Source organism: Oncorhynchus tshawytscha, linkage group LG06 (genome assembly GCF_018296145.1).
Source record: "Oncorhynchus tshawytscha isolate Ot180627B linkage group LG06, Otsh_v2.0, whole genome shotgun sequence".
Taxonomy (NCBI): Eukaryota; Metazoa; Chordata; class Actinopteri; order Salmoniformes; family Salmonidae; genus Oncorhynchus; species Oncorhynchus tshawytscha.
In genome coordinates this window covers 50998691-51022391 of record NC_056434.1, presented here as the reverse complement: position 1 = coordinate 51022391, position 23701 = coordinate 50998691, and the positions used below count along the sequence as shown (strand labels likewise).

The 23701-nt window shown below is 42.7% G+C and overlaps 2 protein-coding genes across 4 annotated transcripts in view; one reads left to right on the top strand and one right to left on the bottom strand.

The window, feature by feature from the left end:
* Positions 1-21745, top strand: part of LOC112252681 (periphilin-1) — a 29285-nt gene extending 7540 nt beyond the window's left edge. Inside the window, exons 6-11 of one of the 2 annotated variants that reach the window (XM_024424135.2) lie at positions 6628-6720; positions 7045-7256; positions 7567-7605; positions 11028-11101; positions 12079-12222; positions 20425-21745. In XM_024424135.2, the coding sequence (XP_024279903.1) occupies positions 6628-6720; positions 7045-7256; positions 7567-7605; positions 11028-11101; positions 12079-12222; positions 20425-20616 (754 nt within the window). In that variant the 3' untranslated portion in view covers positions 20617-21745. The remainder of the gene's footprint in view (positions 1-6627; positions 6721-7044; positions 7257-7566; positions 7606-11027; positions 11102-12078; positions 12223-20424) is intronic. The other variant, XM_024424136.2, reaches the window with a different exon arrangement.
* The window catches only part of LOC112252680 (prickle-like protein 1), a 48480-nt gene continuing 45722 nt past the window's right edge, over positions 20944-23701 (bottom strand). For both annotated transcript variants that reach the window (XM_024424133.2, XM_024424132.2), the window contains exon 8: positions 20944-23525. In XM_024424133.2, coding sequence (XP_024279901.1) covers positions 22579-23525 — 947 coding nt within the window. In that variant the 3' untranslated portion in view covers positions 20944-22578. The remainder of the gene's footprint in view (positions 23526-23701) is intronic.

Here is a 23701-nt window from a genome sequence, read left to right as displayed (position 1 = left end):
ATATGATCCTCCACCTTGTGAATCATATAAATTACTATCTTGCATTCAAGGCTTTCTTTGTGGTTTTTATATGTGGGGAGCATAAATTGTACATTTGTAAATTAACAGACTTTTTCAAGTTAGAACCAAGTAAGGTCTATTATCTGCTACCTGGACATGAAATAATTCCCTATTTCTTTAAAAATAAGTTGAAATTGAGACGTTTTGGTCTCCACACCTTTTAAATTTTCAACATTGCAGAACCAAATGTATTTTAGTAAATTTTGAAGTTTGCAATTTATTATTTAGAAAATAAAGACAGATGTCATGGGCAGAATTATTGGTGCCCTCGTACTAGTATTTGGTTGCATAGGCTTTGGCAAAGAGAACTACAGACAAATGGTTCTTGTACCCATCAATGTGCTTGCTGCACCTTTTTATTGACAATTTGGCCTAGTTTTCAGCAGCAAACTGCTCTAATTCTTCAACGTTTGAGGAGTGCCCTCCGCCAACTGCTGTTTTCAGCTCTTGCCATAGTGTTTGGATGTGATTCAGATTTGGACTCTTCGCTGGCCACTGGTTACGAAAGTTATTTTATGCTCCGGGCATTTTTTCCCAATCCCACAAAAATCACAATAACGAGCCTTTGCAAAGCTTTCACTCTGTCACTCAAACTTATTCCAGCGTCTGCCTGCCAGCTGGAAATCTTTGCCTGCGTGTGTGTGTGTGTGTGTGTGTGTGTGTGTGTGTAGTCAACCTATGCTTCAGAGGGGAGGAGTAGGTCAACTGTAGCCTACTGACAACGTTACAAGTGTAATTCAGAAATTAGGGAGAGATTTTTTAATTTGAAGAAAGAGAAGAATGAATTAGACTTTTTCAATGCTAGGTAGGGATACTATAGTTATCACGTTTTCACATTGGATTTATTAACTACAAAAAGGTAAGATGTGTTTTTAATTATAGTGCTGCTCTGCACACACAAGCTTGTTAGCTTGCTCTGGTCTAATGTTAAAACCAACTAGGAAGTTCGGGAAGACATAAAAAAATTCCTCCAGAGAAGCCGTTCCTCCGTAGGTATGACTCTGTGGCCTAATTCAGATAATGCATGTCATACAGTGCCTTCAGAAAGTATTCACACCCCTTTTTTTCTCCACATTTTAGTTGTTACAGCCTGAATTTAAAATTGATTGTATTGAGATGTTTTGGTCAGTGGCCTACATACGATACCCCATATTATCAAAGTGGAATTATGTTTTTTTGTAATTTCCAAATGAATTAAAAATGAAAAGCTGAAATCTCTTGGGTGAATAAGTATTCAAATAAGTATTTAAGTCTAGCCTAAATAAGCAGGAGTAAACATCTGTGTGCAATAGTAGTGTTTAACATTATTTTTTTGAATGACTACCTCATCTCTAACCCAAACATACAAATAATTGTAAGGTTGAGCACTGAGTTCATATTCAACCACAAAGACCAGAGAGGTTTTCCAATGCCTCGCAAAGAAGAGCACCTATTGGGTAAAAAAAAAGACATACAGTACAAGTCAAAAGTTTGGACACACCTACTTATTCAACGGTTTTTCTTTATTTGTACTATTTTCTACATTGTAGAATAATAGTGAAGACATTAACTCTGAAATAACACACATGGAATAATGTAGTAACCAAAGAACTGTTAAACAAATCAAAATATATTTTAGATTCTTCAAAGTAGCCACCCTTTGCCTGGATGACAGTTTTGCAACGCTCTTGACATTCTCTCAACCAGCGTCATGAGGAATGCTTTTCCAACCGCCTTGAAGGATTTCCGACATATGCTGAGCACTTGTTGGCTACCTTTTCTTCACTTTGCGGTCCAACTCATCCCAAACCATCTCAATTGGGTAGAGGTCGGGTGATTGTGGAGGCCTGGTCATCTGATACAGCACTCCATCACTCTCCTTGGTCAAATAGCCATTAGCTGACAAGGTAGAAATCTGTCGTTCTGCCCCTGAGCAAGGCAGTTAACCCTATGTTTCCCAGACGCCGAAGACGTGGATGTCGATTTATGGCAGCCCCCTCGCACCTCTCTGAGGGGTTAGGTTAAATGCCTAAGACACATTTCAGTTGAATGCATTCAGTTGTACAACTGACTAGGTATTCCCCTTTCCATTATACAGCCTGGAGGTGTGTTGGGTCATTCTCCTGTTGAAAAACATGATAGTTCCACTAAGCGCAAACCAGATGGGATGGCGTATCGCTGAAGAATGCTGTGGTAGCCATGCAGTTAAGTGTGCCTTGAATTCTAAATAAATCACACAGTGTCAACAGCAAAGCACCCCCACACATCACACTACCTCCATGCTTCACGGTGGGAACCACACATGCAGAGATCATCCGTTTACCTACTCTGTCTCACAAAGACACAGTGGTTGGAACCAAAACGCCTGATTCATGCAGTCTCCTCTGAACAGTTGTTGAGATGAACTGTCAGGGTGCCATAAATAAGGGAAGTGTATACCACAAGGAGAAAGAAGAGGCACTGTTGCACCGCAAACGGTTAACCATGACCTCTGTAGTTGGTCCCTGTATGGTGACAGTGTCTGCTGAACCAAGTGTACACGGGGAAAGAAGAAACACACCCTTGCGCTGCAAACGGTCTGCCCCCATCTGGTCCCTGTACTGTCACCAAAGAGTGTCGAGCAGATCCCAGTCTGACCTTTGATGTGACTGTACTGCACTCCAGCGCACCGGGACACTTTGGAGAAGAAGCACCGCAGATACTGCCTAAGAAGTTCTAGCTAGCTGTAAAAGAGGATCCGTTCTCCACTGTAATGTCCATGGAGAGGGAGAGAAGTGAGACATCGCCAGATCTTCCTCCCGCTGTCCTAACCAGAAAGGACAGTGTTGACCTCGAACCCCCATTGCAAAGGCAATCCCTGGGCCCTTAGCCCTCCCTCCCTGACCTCCATGAGGTAACCATAAGCTCCTGGGATCATCCATAGTGCCTGTATGGTCATGGACAAAAAGACAGAGGAAGGATACATAGCCAGAGGAAAGTGAACACCCTCCAAAACCAAATGACAAGGACACTGGTATTAAGATCGTCAAACCTATCGACCAGGACATGATCATTGAGTTCAGCAAGGCCACAGAGAAAGCGATGATAGGCTCCCAGTTGATAGCTGAGGACCTGGGATGTGCCATGGGAGCAGCAGAGCGCCACCTTTGGCTCGCTGACTGAGCTGCCAAACTAGGAGAGGTTGGGCCTTCTGGATGCCCCGGTCAGCCTTAAGGGACTGTTTGGAGAAGATCCACCCAGATCCTGATCAAGTTCTAGCCTGCAGAGGAAGAGGCCTAGGAGTTAGAGAAAGAGGTTGTGGAGGAGCCCATAGCCTGGACGACCATGGTTCCCCGCAGGCATAGACGCTGTAGGCAGAAGAATACTACTCACTTACACACGCACACACAAGTGCCTGGTTTGGAATACATTTTTGAAGTTGTTTGTCCCTACAATTGATTGTGGATGTTATTAGGTTTATCTAGTCCTAACTTGAGGGCGAGAGCATCCTATAAACTGTTATCATTCAATCTTTGCAAAGGGTTTTACAACTGCATAAGTATCACAGCCTACTTCAACTTTGCCAAACAGGTGATTTAACAAAAGCTCATTTGCGAAAAAAGCACAATCGTTGCACAAATGTATCTAACCATGAACATCAATGCCTTTCTTAAAATCAGTACACAAGTATATTATTTTAAACCTGCGTATGTAGTTAAAATAAATGAATGTTAATAGGAAATAATAACTAAGGAAATTGTCACTTCTCTTGCGTTGAGTGCAAGCAGAGTCAGGGTATATGCAGCAGTTTGGGCCGCCTGGCTCGTTGCGAACTGTGTGAAGCCCATTTTTTCCTAACAAAGACCGCAATTAATTTCCCAGAATTTTACATAATTATGACGGTTGTGCAATGTAACAGCAATATTTAGACTTAGGGTTAACACCTGGTTGATAAAACACTGGACGGTTCTGTATTTCACTGAAAATAAACGTTTTGTTTTCTAAATGATAGTTTCCGGATTTGACCATATTAATGACCAAGGGCTCGTATTTCTGTGTGTTCCAAATACTAATTGAGTGTATGTAAACTTTTGACCCACTGGGAATGTGTGAAAGAAATAACAGCTGCATTTTTACTTGGATTAAATGTCAGAAATTGTGAAACTGAGTTTAAATGTATTTGGCTATGGTGTATATAAACTCCCGATTTTCAACTGTGTGTGTATATTTAAAATCGGCCGATTTTTAATCATTATAGGCTTTTTTTGGTCCTCCAATTATCTGTATCGTGTTGAAAAATCATAATTGGTCCACCTCTAATACAGTGCATTTGGAAAGTATTCAGACCCCTTGGCCTTTTCAAATTTTGTTACGTTACAGACTAATATAATTTTTTGCAAATGTATTAATAAACTAAATTTTTACTTTAGTACTTTGTTGAAGCACCTTTGGCAGCAATTACAGCCTTGAGTCTTCTTGGGTATGACGATACAAGCTTGGCACACCTGTATTTGTGGAGGCCTCTCCAACATAATCCAGGTAGAATCAGGAATTCCTCAGGGCAGCTGTCTAGGCCCCTTGAAAAAGGTAAATCTTTACTAACGACATGCCACTGGCTTTGAGTAAATTATACATGTCAGCTACTACAGCAACTGAAATGACTGCAACACATAACAAATAGCTGTAGTTAATTTCAGAATTGGTGGCAAGGAATAAGTCAGTCCTAAATATTTCAAAAACTATTTGGGACAAATTCAATAAACCCTAAACCCCAACTAAATATGTTAATAAATAATGTGGAAATTGAACAAGTTGTCATGGTCATAACATATTGATACAACAGTAGCTAAGAGGGGGAGAAGTCTGTCCATAATAATGCGCTGCTCTACCTTCTGAACAGCACTATCAACAAGGCAGGACCTACAGGCTCTAGTTTTGTCACACCTGTAATACTGTTCAGTCGTGTGATTAGGTGCCACAAAGAGGGACTTAGGAAAATTGCAATTGGCTCAGAACAGGGCAGCACGGCTGGCCCTTGGATGTACAAAGAGAGCTAATATTAATAATATGTATGTCAATCTCTCCTGGCTCAGGAGGAGATATTGACTTCATCACTACTTGTATTTGTGAGAGGTATTGACATGTTGACAGCACCGAGCTGTCTGTTTTAAACGACTAGCACACAGATTAGACACCCATTCATATACCCCACAAGACATGCCACCAGAGGTCTCTTCACAGTCCCGAAGTCCAGAACAGATTATGGGAGGCGCACAGTACTACATAGAGCCATGACTACATGGAACTGTATTCCACTTCAGGTAACTCATGCAAGCAGTAGAATGAGATTATTATTTTTTACTGATAAAAATACACTTTATGGAACAGCGGGGAATGTGAAGCAACACAAACACAGACACATGCATACACACACATGATAACATACACACTATATACTCACGTACACATGGATTTTGTGTTGTAAATATGTGGTAGTGGAGTGTGGGCCTGAAGGCGCACACTTAGTGTGTTGTGAATTCTGTAATGAATGTATTGTAATGTTTTTTTAAATTGTTTAACTACCTTCATTAAGCCAAACCCCAGGAAGAGTAGCTGCTGCCAAAGCAGCAGCTAATGGGGAACCATAATAAATACAAATAACCTGTCATAACACTGTCATGATCAGTATATTTACAGCTGTTACATATTGTTTTTTTTATGGCTGATAATGACACGTACATAAGTGTCAACCCACATTTATTCAAATTTATTTTTCCCTGCCAATAGGTTTTGTTTCATTTTGAAAGTTTGTTTCTTAAGTCTGTTGTAATGAATTCTTTTGTCATGTTTTTTTCATATTTGAATTAACTTGCAGAAAATATACTTTGTTACACTGTCATGAAGCATTATGACGATTCTGTCACTCGGACTGTGAAAATACACTGACAGGAAGCGTTATGACCATCCTATGTCACTTTACTTGGACTAAGAAAATACACTTTGACACTGTCATGAAGCATTATGACAGATTTCATCAAATATGCCAGATATGCCATATCACATACATGTCCTTATGTCAGTCATCAATCAAGAGGGTGTCTTGTCCTGTACCTGAAATCTGCTCCTGCGTTCAACACAGTTATCAGCAACAGAGCATTGGATTCGGTGCATGTCTGACCTAACCATTAATGCACAATTACAATGATGATTTAATATGGTCCATTTAAGAAAACGTTATTTAACGAACATACTGTTGACAAGTAGGCTATCGTGTAATGAAATGCCTGGTGTGGTTTTGTGGGTTTTGACACTCTTATGTAGGTGTCTTTTAACCAGCCATAAAATAATGCGATCAATGTCACAACCGGTCTAAATGTGTTATCAAATTGTATTGGTCACATACATGTGTTTAGCAGATTATTGCGGATGTAGCAGTGGAATGACACTACACTTCAGTTGTATACCGTTTTTCAAGATAAAAGGCACTACTTATTTTGTTCTAAGTCCAGCAATGACAGGTTATGTCAGCTGTTGACATATTATGACATGGTTTTGACGCAGGGTGTCAAGTAAAGTGTTTCCAAAGTCTATTTTATTTTGAAATTTTAGGAATAGCAGCAGAGTGGGCTCCCATCCCAGCAGCAGAGTTCAAGTGATAGCTCCTCTCTCGAGGACCATGTCTCCAGCCTACCCCAACCTGAGGTAGGCCCTCGTGTACTTTGGCCGAGGGTAGGCCCATTCTTTCTAGTGCATTTAGTTATTAGACCAAAGTGCCAAGCACCAATGGGACTGACATGGTGACTTCAGTTGTTGTATACTGTTTTTCAAGATCCAAGGCACTACTTATTTTGTTTTATGTCCATCAACTTCATTATTTCATATCAAGTGGTTTTCTTCTTTCACTCTACACTTAGGTAATTAGAATCCCGGCTCTCATCGTGTAGAGCCGTGGCTTTAGTTCTGTCATTGAGTGGACCTGAATGGATGGGCCCTTGAATCCCCTTCTCTCGCTCTCTGTTTTCTCAGGGAGAACCCTGAGGGTATCAGGCGGAGAGTCCTGGGCCCCTACCCTGCAAGCCCTTCCGGGGACTCCTACACTAGATTACGGGACCGCTCTCCTATCAGAAGGGATACTCCACCAATAACAGGCTCCGTTCTCATGCGCTCCGGGTCCAACACCAGCAGAAGGAGCTACTCCCCAGACAGGGACCAGACGGGCTTCCCCTACCATCAGAAGAGTAATTTTGCAACCCAAATGACACCATATTCCCTATGTAGCGCACTTATTTTGACCAAGTCTCATAGGGAAGCATCCTAAGTTTCCTTTGGTTTCTCTACTGAGGCATTTAGTTCAGCTGTCAATGATTTAATAATATCACATTTAATCAATCACTTTAGAGTCTGGCTCTGATCCAGTGTCCATTCTAGCATATCACTTGGAATGATGCAATGTAAAGGACATGCATCCACTAGTGTGGATACTGTAACCTTGGTGTTTATCTGCTGTCAGTTATTTTGGTGACCTTTTTCTTTCTCGCCCCTCTCCAGGGTATAAAGAAGATCCTCACAGCCAGAGCAGAGAGCCTGGTAAGTCTACACTTCATATCCCTAAAAGAAAATTGGCATGTTTTGAAGTGATGCTTAAACTAATATGTAGAGGCCCGGCCGCTCTCTGAGAGGAGCATCTGTTTTCAGTGGAGGTGTGTATTAAATGGAGGTGCTGGAACATTTTTAATTACACACACACACACACACGCAGGTTCTATAAGGCTGGGAAAAGAATAGCCTTGTTTTATTGAGATGATTTGGCTTTTGATTCAAGGTCTAACCTTTGCTTGGCTTGCGCACTGAGCCAGCAGATGTCTTCAAGATCAAACCAGCACTCACTCCCAGTCCCATTACCTTCCCCTTTGAGTGGTGCATGCATACCATTATGTTGTAGCCTAACTTTCTTTATGAGCTTCAAAATGATTCAGTCAGGTCTTGCCAGGTCTCCCTTGTCATAGAGGTCTTCTGACCTCAATGGACAACCTGGGTAAGCTATTACCTTTTCTCTGTGTGGATTTACCAGGAATCTGCGTAGGTTAAGTTAGGCATACCTTCAATTGAAGTGAGGAGATTTTGAGATTAAGAATATTGGGATAGTAGGAGAATAAAGGAAAGTAACAGGGAGTGTCCTTAAATATCCCTATGTCTAATGCAGCCATTTCACATATTGTTTTTTGACTTAAGAAGTCCTTTCTCATAATCACTGCAAAGGGGTTTTAAATCCCTTATTTTTCTCCGTTATGCTACGGTGTAAAGAGAGCACAGAGGAAGCCTTCAGTTTAGCCTGAAGAACCCCCCTCCCCCCACCCCTATGTTTGGGCTGCTTATTCTAACCCCTTTTGAAGATGCAGTAAAACAGGTAGAAAACAGTTGTCCACCACCCCTGTCTGGAACACTAATTTGGCTAGGTCAACACATCAAAGTGCACAGAAAGAAACTGTTTGGGAGGGACGATATAAGGAATGCACACCACACAGGGTCTAGTTGTAGGCCTAGTTTTACTGTAGAGAATCCTGTACAATGTCTCTGAGTGAGCATTTGGAATACAATGGCTTAGAGAAAGCCTGCTGCCTATAGGTTATGGTTCAGGTTTTTAGTTCCCAAATAGTATTTTTTTTAAGTACCTCTTGAAGAAGACTATTTATTCTACACTATATATACGAAAGTATGTGGAAAAATTTGTGGATTCAGCTATTTCAACCACACCCGTTGCTGGCAGGTGTATAAAATCTAGCACACAGCCATGCAATCTCCATAGACGAACATTGCAGTGGAATGGCCTTACTGAAGAGCTCAGTGACTTTCAACGTGGCACCGTCATAGGATGCCATCTTTCCAACAAGTCAGTTTGTCAAATTTATGCCCTGCTAGAGCTGCCCTGGTCAAATGTAAGTGCTGTTATTGTGAAGTGGAAAATGTCTAGGAGCAACAACGGATCAGCCATGAAGTGGTAGGCCACACAAGCTCACAGAACGAGACCGCCAAGTGCTGGAGCATGTAAAAATCAACACACTACCAAGTTCCAAGCTGCCTCTGGAAGCGGCTTCAGCACAAGACCCAGCATCACTAATGCTCTTGTGACTGAATGGAAGGATGTCCTCGCAGCAGTGTTCCAACATCTAGTGGAAAGGGAAAGCCTTTCAAGAAGAGTGGAGGGTGTTATAGCAGCAAAGTGGAGACCAACTCCATATTAATGCCCTTGATTTTGGAATGAGATGTTTTGAAGAGCATGTGTCCACAATGTTTTGGTGAAGTATAGCCTAGCTTTCATGATTAGTAGTGGAGGGGGATAAACTGAATATGTTTACAATATTATTTTGGTCAAATATTATATTGATACTTTGACTCCAAGTATCGATTTGTAAAATAAGAAGTGGGTTTGTATGCTGAACCTGTGCAACGCCTAGTATTTAACATTCTATAGCTTGTTCTCCATCTTCTTATGAAATAGTGAGCCAACATGTTTTTAGCACTTTAAAAAAAACTTCCATTACTGATTTTAAAGCTCATTTTTCTCACGGTCCCTTTCTCTCTGCAGCAGACTTACTTATATAGTAAGCAATGTATTTGGAGCATCAAATCGCAATAAAATTGCGGTCTCGAACCGCAATTACATATAGTATCGTGATAATATCGTACCGTGACGTCCCTGGCAATTCCCTGCCCTAATGATTAAACTGTACAATATATCCTAACTTTTCTTTGTTTGGCTTGATAACACACACGAACAATTAGCCAATTGAAGTTGGCAGAAATACCCTGCTCTAGCACATTGACTGTTGGTAGGGATTAGACTTCTTATCCGCAGGGTTCTGTTTCTGACTTTCATTCATTCATTACCCGTTAGTGAGGTTTGATGTTTAATCTGCTTAGATTCCTTTGCTGCTGTTTAACTAATGCCATTACGTGTCTCTTTGATGGAACACACACAATCTTCTGGATGCTCCTCTTCTGGATTTGCAATTCACGAGCATCTGTCACTAATCATTTAAGTTAAAACAGCAGCCTAGTTTCTTCTCCACAGATTCAAGTGTGTCTGGCGAGTGAGTGTCTTTCCAAGTTAACCAGGTTTTCCTCAAAATGCAAAGGCCTGGTCTGCCATACAGAGTTCTATGTCTGTGCTACTCTGTTCTTTTAATATGGCAAATATCCATTTTATTATAAATTCAGCCTACAGACATTTTTGCCTAAGTAAACATCTCTCATTCAAAGAATCATCTGTTAATAGTATCATAGGAAATCCAGCACTCAATCAATTTTGAATTTTGCTGCATTTTGAACTAACAAACTACTTTTTCATGGTTTACTTGGAATTTTTTTCATAACTTCCTGGAAGACGTGTGTTTTTAATTTCACCTTGGCTCAGTCTCATCGCCATGGGAATAAAAACAAACATTTCCACCCAGCCATATTTGTTTTTTTTATAGACATATTGGAGCCGGCGGAGCACAATATTTCAATTTAGTCACAGCTGAACTTGTCGACCTCTATTGTGCAAGCTATTCCAACAAGAACGTAAAATTAACAGCGATTTGTCTGGGCTCTGCTTGTCGTCAGTCCCACAGCATCTTGTCCTATCCATTGTTCACTGTACGAGTGCAATGAGTGATTGCACGGTGGATGACAATATAGAATAAGGGGTGGTAGTTCCCCAGTGTGTTTTTAATACTGAGAGGATTTAAATGGAATTGTACATCAAACTAAGGTTTGGAAAATGTTTTATTAGCTGCTTCATCACAGAGGTTGCATGTTCAACAATGGACTATAGCCTTTTGATAAGCCCAGGTTGCTAGGCGCCTGGTGGCCCTGATTTTATTTTGAGTGCCCTCCTTTTTCTTAAATGTTTCCTTTTTGTTTTACAATGCTTCTTAGTTTACTGTGTATGCATGAGTTGCGAGTGTTTCTCTTTCTCCTTCTGTCCCCCGTCTCTTTCTTCATTCCTCTTCTCCTTCAATTCACAGATAAGCCCAGGTTGCTAGGCCACACAAAGACTGCCTCCATAGACGGTTCTCCACACAGCGCTGTCTCAATCAAGGTACGGCTGCGTAACTGTCAGACATAGCTCGCTGCTCCTGATTCAGTTCAGCCTCTCAGTTGATATGATCATTTATTCATTAGGCCTATATCAAAACGATAGGCTACCTGTCATAGTAGTAGCATACCCTTTACTAGCGTTGTACTAGTCCTAAAAGGTAGAAAAGACCTGCACAACTGTTTTACATTACTTGGTTGGATGATGGAATTCCATGAGACTCGATACATAGTCGAAATCCGATTTGTTATCATACAGACTATTTTTTTTTCTTTTGTCATCGTTTCAACATTGTCTGACCATCACATTTTACCTACCTTCCTATGGATACACAGTTTATCAACACAATTCATTGCCCTGTCATGGTGTGTGGAATCTGTTGCAAATCCCTGTTCATGTCATTCATTCTAGAACCCACATCGCAGAGGAACAGTTGATGTACCTTAAGTGGCCTGTCTCTTTCTTGTGGTCTGATGAGGTCACGATAGATGAAGACTGCGTTCACCATGCGTGACCCATTTCCTTGCCATGGATGAAAGCTTTCTGGATTTCTGTAAACTAAAAGTAATGGGCGTTTCAAAAAGTTGTTTGTTTTCAATGCTAACGCGGTCACAAAAGGCCTCCTCTTGTTCAAATTGACATTCAGAGATGTTATGTTTTTGTGTCTCATTTCCCTTTTAACACTAAATGATGCAGTATGATGCGCTGACGTCGGTGGGCGTGGGCCTTCATCTTCAGCTGTCGACGGTCTTTGATCAAAGATGTTGAAGGAAAAACATTCTAGATCGTTGTTGAGATGCTGCATGCATTTTAAAGCGTTTGATGTGCTGAAAAAAAATGACAGCAACAACAACCTCGTTGACTCTAATCAGTGTTGCCCTCACACGCTTTGAATTTGAAACCTGAATCAGTTAAGCCATTTGAACTGCTGTGTCCTGCCTGGCGCGCTAACCCATTAGCTGTAACCTTTACCCTCCCAGGAGGAACTTGACCCCACCCCAGCCCTGCTAGCAGAGCCTGAGGACACAGTGCCGGCCAAGGATGAGACCGACCAGACACAGAAGGCCAACTTCAAGACACGGCGCTCTCAAGCCATCGCAGCTAAAGCCCTCGAAATTGAGAAGGTAATAGAGATCCCACTATCCAACAACACTCAACTGCTAGCTAGTCATTCTCTGCTGGCTGTGTGGTAGAGTCCTGCATAGGGTTGGATACCAACGGTTCCCAGCGGTTGACCCGCAAAAAAAATCACCTGATTTGGAAGGATTTTTGTGTCATTGTGGACAAGGACAACAAGCCGCTAGATGGCTATACAGCCAGCAAAAAGTGCAAGCAGGTATTTGTTTACGATAGGTAAATTCAGTTTAATATCAGTTAATTGCTAGGTTAATTCAGGCTTTTGTGCATTTAGACCATATGCAGGCCATATGTCTAAAAACGGTATGCTGGTAAAGGTAGCCTTTTATCCAAATGTAGACATGCAGACAAATTAATTCATGCAGGAAGGGGAATAATAGCCTACTACTCTGGAATCATAAAAACAATTAATGAAATGTGTTATTTGGCGGGTCACTGATCGGCTCTCCGGAACAATTCTATGCAGATGGGTCAGGTTGCGTAGAAAAATCTGTCCTGATTTAGGGATGCTGACTGTTAATCGGTTAGCTGCAGAAAATACATTTGACCGGTCATCCTTATCAGTCTATAGGATCATTTGCATAATTTTGTGGAATTCAATTGGCGCGTTTGTATTTTCGTTACTGGCCATGCATCTAATTTATCACACAGCATACAGAGCCTAGTTTGAGGAGTGGAATAGCCTACAAACTGTCAGACAGTGTGAGAGTAGCTCCTCAGTCTGTTGGCTACTGGAGTGAAACCTGCTTTTGCATGCCCAGTCATTGCGCAACAAATAACAATTCTGAATGCAATCGCGTGTTAACTTTGGTGGCCACGATTTTAAAAGGAGCTATTTTTGTTTCTCAATCTCAACTCGTAATTAAAGCTCGCCTCCCATTCGGGTGTGTAGGCTATAGCCTGCTTAGCGTTGACTACCAGCACGTCACCCACCACTTTGCAATGTGTGCTTGAGGCAGTGGAATTGTTTGAAACGATTTACTTTACTTCAAATAATGAGACATGTCTTACTTTGCTTCAAAGTAGTCTTGCGAAAAATCCACCTGTAGAAACATGGAGGCAATTATTTTATAAAGACTTCCTCGTGCCATTTAACCAGCATTTCTCTCCTGTTCTATTGATTTTCATATCAACTTCATTTTGTTGTCCAGAAGCCAAAGCTACAACCCTCGAACGTATTAGCAACCCATCATTGCAACAACCATTAGATTTCCCCTCTTTCTACATTTCTAACAGAGATTATTTATCTCTGTCACAACTGTTCGCATTAGGTTAAGAGCGGTGTTTCCCGCAAATTGCGGTTTGGAAAATGTTTTATTAGCTGCTTCATCACAGAGGTTGCATGTTCAACAATGGACTATAGCCTTTTGAACTGTTATACGATAAGGCTTGCTATTGTTGCATGTTCCCAGTAAGCTCTTAATGAAAAATGTCCTGTCCGTGTATGCATGCATAGTATCAGCGAGGAAGAGGCAAAGCGAGAGGTTTTTCTTTCGCCAAAATCTGTCCAAAATAAGCCCAATACTTTTCTATGGGCTTGTTTTGTGCCTAAGCTTGTCGCCTGCCTTCTCGCCTAGGGCCGCCTTCCCACTGTTAGCGCGGAAACATAAGCATTGCGTCATTATATACAGATCTCAAATAGTACTTTTCTGTTGGTCACGTCATTTTACTGTTTTACATTTTACTGAAAAAATGTAACCGTTTATTGACCGGCAGCCAAATTTGGCGGTAGCCAAATTTACACATTTGCAGCCATTGTCCTGATGTCGGATATCGGGTGGGGCTTGGAATTGATGTGGCCGGCGTGGGGCGGGTGTGACTCCAAAGAACTGACCCGTGCAAGAATGCTATCTCTTGTCCAACTCCTAGGCCTGAACCTTCCCTCCATTTGGATTAGTGGCTCTCTGAAGCTCTATTGCCTGCATATGGCGGCTTGGGAAACATGTCATTTTGATTTGAGAGAGCGAGCACAGGGAGGGAGGATGAGTTGGCAGGAAGGACTTAAGCATCTCAGGTTGTGACGCTCTACACAGGGCCTGCTATTTGAGTCTGCCTGCCCGGCCCTTCCCTACACACACACACTGCACTACACTACCACTTATCTGTTCCCGTTAAACCAGGGCAGGAATTGCCCTGCAGGGTTCTGGGGGGGCCACCCACGGTGTGGGTACTTCTCTTGGCATTACAAACATGCTTACGCACACATAGCACACATGCTTACCCTGCCATTTCCTAACCAGTTCACAGCAGCAGTTGTGTGGAGAGGCACTGGCTTGTAACATCGATATTGACCTTAGCCAAATGCAGTCTGATCCCCATCCCTGTACAGTGGAGGGCCAAGCCAAACTCACCAGACCAAATGGAAACCACGATGCATGGGGATGGAGCTGGGTTTGCATGGGGATGTGGCTGGGGGTACAGGGCTACGGCTGGAGATGGGGATTGGAATAGAGATGTGGCTAACACCAGGGATGTGGTTGGGGCAGAAAGTCTGGAGCTGGGCATGGGGATAGTGTTTGGGATAGAGCTGGTGCTAGGTGGCTGGGGCTGGGCGTTGGCACGAGGTTCATACCTCCATTGAGGCTGATTTAGTGTGATGGCTCCTGTCAATAGCTGTTTATTCAACTCTACGTGGAGGGAGGAGACTGTCCTTTACTACCCTTGAGCCATGAGAACTCACTCCTCTATCCAATACTGATCTTCAGAGGAGGCTGGTTTGAATGAGCACATTTGCAGTAATGCTGAAGGATGAGGACTAGAAATATACACAACTCTCCATATTATTTGGATACTCAGTGGGGTCAGTCAGGTCGGTAGCTGTTTGTCTGGTTCATGTTCTAAAAATACCTTACTCTAGAGCTACCGTACCCATTTAATATGGGGCCGATTACGGGCTAGGAAAGCAAATGAGAAAGCCAAGACATTTATTAATGCTATGTTCCAGTAACTTCCTCTTGAAAGGCTCCTGTGTTACATTAGAGGAATTACTCTTGAAACGACAATCAAATTAATCAGAAAACAAGCAAGCAGCAACCCTTGAACTTGTAAGCCTGTATCCCATCTTCTCCGATTTGGTTGATGGTACTACACTGTAAAGCATTAGCCTACATGTTTTTCTCCGATTTTTGGAGGATGGATGTACGACTATTTACATTTTTGGTTGGAAACCTAGATTAAGTATCAGAGAAACTATTTAACGTAATGGGAGTATCGAAAAGTTGCTGGCAGTGATTTTCTGAGGAGTCCCTCCATTCATCATTTCAATCAGTGTAAGCTAAACTTATCCATTTCTTCCCTATTAGTCCATTACATGAAGTCTGCTTCCCAAATGGCACCTTATTCCCTTTACAGTGCCCTACTTTTTACCAGAGCAGTACACTATAAAGGAAATAGTGTGCCATTTGGAACCTAGACTAAGCGGTCCGGTCTGCATCCAGTCCAGGCTGAATGATTAAATGGCTGTTTTAATGATATCCTCTGTCTACCAGGCCCTCCAGTCATTACATCCACTCATTACTCCACTTCCCTTATTAACTCAGGACCCCTGCCTCTCTGCCTACATCAGGGCTCTTTTGAGCAGAGCTCCAGTATAGAATCACAGCTTTGTATGTATAATCTCCTAAAGACGAAACCCCCAACTCTGTCTCCGTTACGCTTACACGCATGCAGACACACAAGCAAGCAGACACACACCCACTGTACCCCTCTAATTCAGACCTCCATGTCCGCTCCAAACGCCCCCTCATCCCTTCTTCCCTTTTCTCAGCCATGGCTTTTTAACCCGTCCTGTGTGGCCCTACCTCTCTCTAGTATCAGGTCTGGAGATCTGTCCCTGGCTCCCTCCGCTGGGAGATAGGGAGGGAACCCAGGGGAGAGAAAAAACACACACACACACACAGAGCAGGTTCAGGTCAAACCACCCTTCCTGTTTGATTAAGTAACCAGGGACCGGTTCTGTCTTGAGAGTTCACAGTACAGTTTGAGGAAACACTACTCCCTAAATACTCTCTATTGTTACAAATCCAGCGTGACACTTCCTCACACATGCATTGAAACGCTCACTCCCAACTGTGTGTGCGTCCTTAAGAAACAGTATTTTTGAAACTCTAGTGATGTCGAGGGAAATTATTTCGTTTTGAGACCCTTTTTTCACCCATTCCCACTTCTTCCTCAAAGCCTCAAAGCATTTATGTGTATATGTATATATGGACATGTCAGGATTTTTGGTGTCCTCTTCCTAAACCAGGATTTAGACACGGCTATGACATCAGGATTGGCGGAGGGTGCTTAAGCAGGGAATAAAACAAACTTAGGGAGGAGGCTTCTAATGTTAACATGCATAATGTTAACAATGTTAACGCCATGAGTAGTTAATCATGAAACATACACCCCTGCATTTCTTGTTCTCATATAGTTCTTTATTCCTGTCTGCGTAATGTACTGAGAACCCAGCTGGCTGTATGGACGGTGACAGTATATCCAGAGAGAGCCATGATTCTGTGAAACAGAGTATGTTAGTCCCTGATGTCTCTGGAAGGAGATCCTCGCCCTAAGCTTGTATACTTTATTGTCCAGAGACTGAACATTAGCGAGTAATATACTCTGACGCGGTGGATGGTGTGCACGCCTCCTCAGTCAGACTACTAGTCGCCTCCGAATACCTCTTCTCTGCCGGCGGCGTCTTGGAGCAGCGTTTGGGATAAGTTCAATTGGGGGGTACGAACAAAGGATGCAATTCGAGAAAGTCTTATTCCTGGTCATAATGCTGCTGAGTTACCACCGCTCTGATATCCAAAAGTTCTTTCCGGCTGTATGTGGTAACACAAACTTTCTAATAATGTAAGAAATAACATACAACAAAGTTGCTTAGGAGCTAGAAGCAGAGCTGTCATGTCTGTCGGCAGTTATTTGCTTGACAATCACTGCCCTAATGGTGAGTAGTGGGTACTATGAGACGTGACCCTGCGCTGCATGCCTTTGTCTTGTTAATGTTACTGGTTTCTTCATGCACCTTTAAACATGGCACCAATTCTCTCTCTTCACAGTTATGCTTATTCCTGCTGAGTTAAACGAGGAAAGCTTTCAATATTAGGAAGGTGTTCCCAATGTTTTGTAAACTGTGCGTATTCCATGTTTTGGTAAAAATTGTTCCAAATGAAGTAGAAATTATTTATCCCTCTTTAACTTGCAGGAGAAAGTTGTTTGAAGAGGAACTTGACCCGGGGCTTCCTTGGCCACACAGTGTGTTCCTGGTCTCTCACTTCTCTGTGGTTGGTGCCTGTCCAACACTGTCATTATGTGGCCCAGTAGCTACGGTTGACATGATGGGATACAGACATTAAAGCATCGGTCTCTCAGGCCAACATATGCCACATTTTGTCAATTTTTTTGTTGTTGGTACTTTGTGCGCAGGTTTTACTCGACAATCGTGTCGAATTTTCTCTCTAGAATTGAACCCGGTTCTTTGTTCTAGATCCTTGTCTACATCAGCAAACACCTCTGCAGGTCATAGCAGTTCGAAGAGCAGTCTACAGGGAGGAGAATGTGGGTTAGAGATGCGGGAATGAGCAGATAGCTGTGTCTGTGTTAACTACCTCAACATGCTGCAGCTAGTTGAGCTGAGCTGGGGGTATTTTCAGGGTGGAGGAGAGACTCAAACAAGAGAGAGAGCGAGAAGTCTACTGGAGACCTTGAGACATTTGGAGTCATTGATTCTCTTTTCATTTAGTTAGTTGGCAGGTAGAGCAGAGGAGACCCCTCATTTAGTCTCTCTGGAGAGTATGGTGGAGTGTATGTCATTTCACCTAACCATCTTCATCTAGTTTGCCCCACTTTGCGATTCCCCCACCCTACCCTAAAGAATCCCTCAGGTGGTAGTTGTGACAGTTCATGAACAGGAATCTTCAGTAGCATATGGCTCAAGATGCGCTTAAACCACAATGTAGACCAAATGGTCAGTTAACGAGCAGTATGACTTAATTCTGTGCTTTTGTAGTTACTCTACCTGGAATGTGCTTGTTAGGCGTTTTATACAACAGAGGGTTTTTTCCCTTGCATCTAGCTTGGTTTATTGTCATATACTTATTGTTTCACGGTTCCCCTGACCTTTTGAAAGTACTGTAGTTCTGTATGGCTTTGCTTGGCCCACCCAGCAGGAAGTCTCTCTGTGTCAGAGTTTGTCCTTCTGAGAACCTTGTGGTTGTTTGCGAGTGACCATGGGGCAGTTCAAGTTTCATCCAGGATGCAGTATGACAGGCTCTGTCCTGTGCCGAACCTGTGAGTTACAGCATCTTAAACATCACATCCTCCTCTTTATCTGTACCGCATTGTCAGTCTCGCCTCCCACACAGACAGAGACACACACACACCCTCACACACACTGTTTTGCTCCTAGCTGAAAGTGTCCTGCAACAAGGCCAGTTTTTTTATATATATATATATATATATATATATTTTTTTTGTATAAGTCCATTTGTCCTTAGACCACTCAACAACTCCTCTTTATGCCGCAAACACACTAATATATTTAGTCTGCACAGTCCGAAGATAACGAATCTGCTTAGCTGTTCTAAAGTAGGAAAAAATACTACTAAAGCCCAGATTCCCAAAATGGCTACAGGGTCTTAACATGACACACTTTTACCTCTTAAGGAAGCTTCCTGGGACTTCTTGATTAGAACACTACTCTAAAGAAATAGGTCACAGGAATCTCTTGCTGTTTCGTGAAATTGATGTGGAGAATGGCACTGTCTGACGACAAAGTAATTGAAGTCTGTTCCTGTGATGAAACAGCTTTTACCACTGGGGGGAAAAAAGTTTGCCACTGACTAAAAATAGTTTGAGACTGTTGCAGCTCAGTGTTTTGTAGTCACTATCTCCATAATGTTTAATGAAGCTAGCATACAGTTATTGTGATTATTTTAGAGAGACTAAATCGCCGAGACATGAATTCAAGGCACATTACACACACGGTACAAAGAGTTTATTGGTGGTAAAAAGGAACAGTAAAGCTCAACTTGGCACCAGCCAGCTCCAGTGAACTTTCATCAAGCGTTTTCGCTATGGTGAGGATGGTGGAAACTTGGCAGGATTAGATTAGCTGAACCCTTGAGTGCCCTGTGCCATCTTTGGAAGAGCACTCCATAGGGCACTTGTATAGTACACTTCAGAGGTTTGTTAGAATCCACTGAACCCTACAGCTGAACCCAGACTGCTCCCTGCTCCCCATGCCCTCCCTTTGTTAGGGCACTTTATAGGGCACTTCAGAGAAAGATTGGCAGTACTCGTTGAACCCTGGAGCTGAACCCTTCTCCCAGGCTGCTCCCTTTCTAAGGGCACTTCATAAGGCACTTTGGTGTGAAAGCCAGGGCCAGACCTACTGAGTGCTGACCTCCAGGAAGGATCAAATTAGGGTGTGTGTGTATGTGTGTGTATATATATATATATATATATATATATATATATACACACACACATACACATAGTGGGTCTGTTCACGTCAACCCCCAGGTGTTAAAGACCTAGTGCCCAATGGGCGAGCACCTGGCTGGGACCCCAGCCCTGCTTTAATAGAGGTTAACAGCCCTTTTTCTAGTGTGGTAGTAAAACCAGAGCTGCCTCCTGGACCTGAGGGCCTGTTTTGTTACCATGTGGTGTGAAAGAACTGAGCAGCTAATGCTAACAGCCTGTTAATATAACACCTTCACTCCCTTCTGTTCCAATGGAATAGTTGGACACACACAGGCTCGCTCGCACACCTGTTTTGTTGAATACACCTACTTGCCAGAAATGTGGGTTCATGAAGTTCACAGTGAAGTGTTGGAGCAAGGACTAAGTCTGAACCCATAACTGTGTTACAGCTATTAAATACACTTTGAAGCAAAGGTGTCACTGCACAACTTCATGTTCACTTCTATTTGTGTAGGACGCCGGCTTCCCCTGCTTCTAATAGTGCACGTGTTGATTTGTTTTATTCATAGTTCGATGTGTTTATCATTTAGTATTGATTGATGTCTGTCTTTGTACTTCGTATTGTCGATTCTGTGGTGGCGATCAGGCAATTTCCTTTCTTGATATCAATGGAGTTATTTTACTAATACTAACTACTATGTTTCAGAACAGTGTTCACTTTATGGTTTGTACACATTTCTAATGTAATGACTTGTTGCCGTGTGTGTGTGTGTCTATAGCTATACAAGCAGGACTGCGAGACGTTTGGAACGGTTGTCAAGATGCTGGTGGTCAAGGAGCCCAGTCTGGAGAAGCTGCTCCAGAACCCTCTGAAGGACAACCTGATTGAGATCAGGGAGCTTTGCCTTGACGACCTCCGACACTTTATCATAGAGCTGGACCAGGTCATGAAGCCAGAACCGTCAACATGAGGGGGAACCACAAAGCCCTTATTACGTGCAGGTATTGATGGACCAGAGGTGGCGTTTGTGTGGTGGCATAGAAGACTGTGAGAGGAGGCAACCTAGTATGGCATCCTCTCCACACTGTGATTAAGAAGAAATCATATTCATAGAAAAAGAATGGTACCCCTTTTTTCTCCCCAATTTCGTGATATTCAATTGATAGTTAGTCTTGTCGCCATCGCTGCAACTCCCGTACGGACTCGGGAGAGGCAAAGGTCGAGAGCCATGCATCCTCTGAAACACGACCCTGCCAAGATATTGAAGTACATTTTCAAGAAAAAACACTAACAATTGTTCACTAAAAAATATTTTATTATTGGAAACATGCTTATTTGAGGTCACTTTATGGTGTTAATATTTGAAAGAATATTTTTGTTTTTTTCCATGCTGTTTATATAGATTTCAGGTGTCGTTCCTTTAAACCTCATGTCCAGCAGTAATTTCTTCACTCCTTAGTTAGACACATTGCAAGAACTCCACTTCTGGCTTTCTGACCAACTGTTAAACAACCAAATCACACAGATTTTTTTAAAGGTACACTGTGTGTGTGTGTACACAGAAGGAATGGAAAGAATACGCTTTTTGGAGTTCAGTCATCAACATTTGTGTACCGTAATGAAGAGTTTTGAGTTGTTTCAATACCGTTTAGTTCTCTCCAGAAAACTTGTCCGAAAACCAATGTTTTGCATATTTTATGGTGTTTACTGTCATACAGTACCAGTCAAAAGTTTGGACACACCTACTCATTCAAGGGTTTTTCTTTATTTTTACTATTTTCTACATTGTAGAATAATAGTGAAGACAAACTATGGAATCATGTAGTAAACAAAGTGTTAAACAGATCAAAATATATTTTCTATTTGAGATTCTTCAAAGTAGCCACTCTTTGCATTGACAGTTTTGCACACTCTTGGCATTCTCTCAAACAGCTTCACCTGGAATGCTTTTCCAATCGTCTTGAAGGAGTTCCCTGGGTCATTGTCCTGTTGAAAAACAAATGATAGTCCCACTAAGCGCAAACCAAACTTTTGACTGATACTGTATATGTTCTCTTTGTTTAACTTTTATTACCTAACAGATAAAGTATTTAACAAGCTTTCTGGAGTTTCTGTTCCTCTACACTATATTCATTCTTCATACACATACTCGTTCTGTACAAACTTTTGGGGGGACATTGCTCTCCTTTTAAAATAAACAAAAAACCTGACATGTTATGTTTTTTTTATTACAATTATTATCTTAGCCTTTTATATTTCAGTTTTTACATTTATACAGATGACTGTGCTCTGTTTACAATATAATATGACCCATAAATAAAATAGTCAACCCAACCAGGCCCTTTATAGTACATATGCTATCCCCACTTGTCAGGGCTGCAAATGCATACTGGTAAGCCTAAATACAAAAGAAGCACATACATGGAAATAGCTGATGTCATCCTACTGTATTCTATAATACCTTTGCTGGCAGAAACTATCATACTTTCATTTTTAAAACCCTGGTTAGCAAAATAGTAGATTCTTTAATAACTGGGGCTCCCGAGTGGTGCCGCGGTCCAAGCCACTGCATCTCAGTGCTAAAGGTGTCACTACAGACCTTGGTTTGATTCCAGGCTGTATCACAACCGGATGTGATTGGGAGTCCCATAGTGCGGTGCACAATTGGCCCAGCGTTGTTAGGGTTTGGCCATCATTGTAATTTGTTCTTAACTGACTTGCCTACTTAAGTAAAGGTAAAAAAAAAAAAATGCAATCTGTTTAGTCTTTCAATGCCATTCCACTGACAAACATGTCTGTTGGCAAAAGAATTTGGGCATTTGTTGCAAGCAGGCAGGCCATTTCCATATTCCGAACAGTGACAACGAGAGATCTAGAGGGGGGTTGCAATGCAGACAGAGTATAATTTAAAAGGGTACTCCACAAAAACTTATTATGAAATTATACAGTTTTTCCCCTTGTGCCCCTTCTTTTTTTTGGACTTAGTCCGCGGGACTCCCCCGTAAGGCGGGGAGAGCAGGCCTGCCACGTGGCTAGTGTTGGGCAGGTTATCATAGTAGTGTCTGTGTGGCTGGGGGATGGGCTGCCCCAGGAAAAAGCCTTCCTCCTCAGACTCAGACTCTGAGGAGGAAGACGAGCAGGTGGAGCACCAGTCATCCTCGCCCCTGTCCCCACACATCCCCAGGAACCTCTCCATGGCTGGGCCCTGCTGGAGCCCGTAATCTGAGGTGGTGTGGTGGGGATGGGGGTGACCAGGTTGGCCCTGGCCATACCTCTGCTGGTTGGGCAGGAAGGTCTGCTGCTGAGGACCCTTGTGGCCGTGGCTCCTATGGCTTCTATGGTCCTCTCTGAAGTACATGCGGTTGGCCCTCTCCTTGGGCACCAGGTGGAGAGCGTTGTCGGAGCGGGACTTGCGGCTGCGGCGCCTCCTGTGGTGATGGTGGTGGTTGTGATGGCGGCCGGAGCTTGAACCAAGAAGCTCCGGGTCCTGCTCTTCAAAGTGATAGGCACGCCGCCGCGTCCGCTCGCTCATGGGGGGCTGGCGCACTGGCAGGTCACCATAGTGACTGTTGTCAATGACGTCTGGGGAGAACTTGACCTGTTGGGGTCGGGACTGGGAGCGAGTCCTCCTCAACTCTGGGACGTGGGGTGGCTTTGGGGGAGAGGGAAGAGGAGCCGCCTCTTCCTCTGGTACATTCTCCTCCACCTGCTCCAGCTCGGATGTAAGGCTCTTCAGGGAATTGGCACTGCAGTGTAACGTGGAGGAATTGAGAGTTCCCATGTTGCTTGTGTTCTCACAGTTCTCTGCCTCAAGCTCCTGGAAGTTTTGTAAGGAGTAGACCAGAGGGTGCTCTTTACTGTCTCCGTTTACTGATGCTGCTGTAAGAAGAAGAAAAGGAGAGAGAATGAGAAAATATGTTTGTACAAGGTGTCTATTCACCACAATGCTGTTTCAAATAACAATCTGCCCTCACAGAACATTGAAACGTAGTATGCTACACAGATCAAAACCTGGTTAAGCCTAGTCCTGGACTAAAAGGCTATTCCAATAGAGA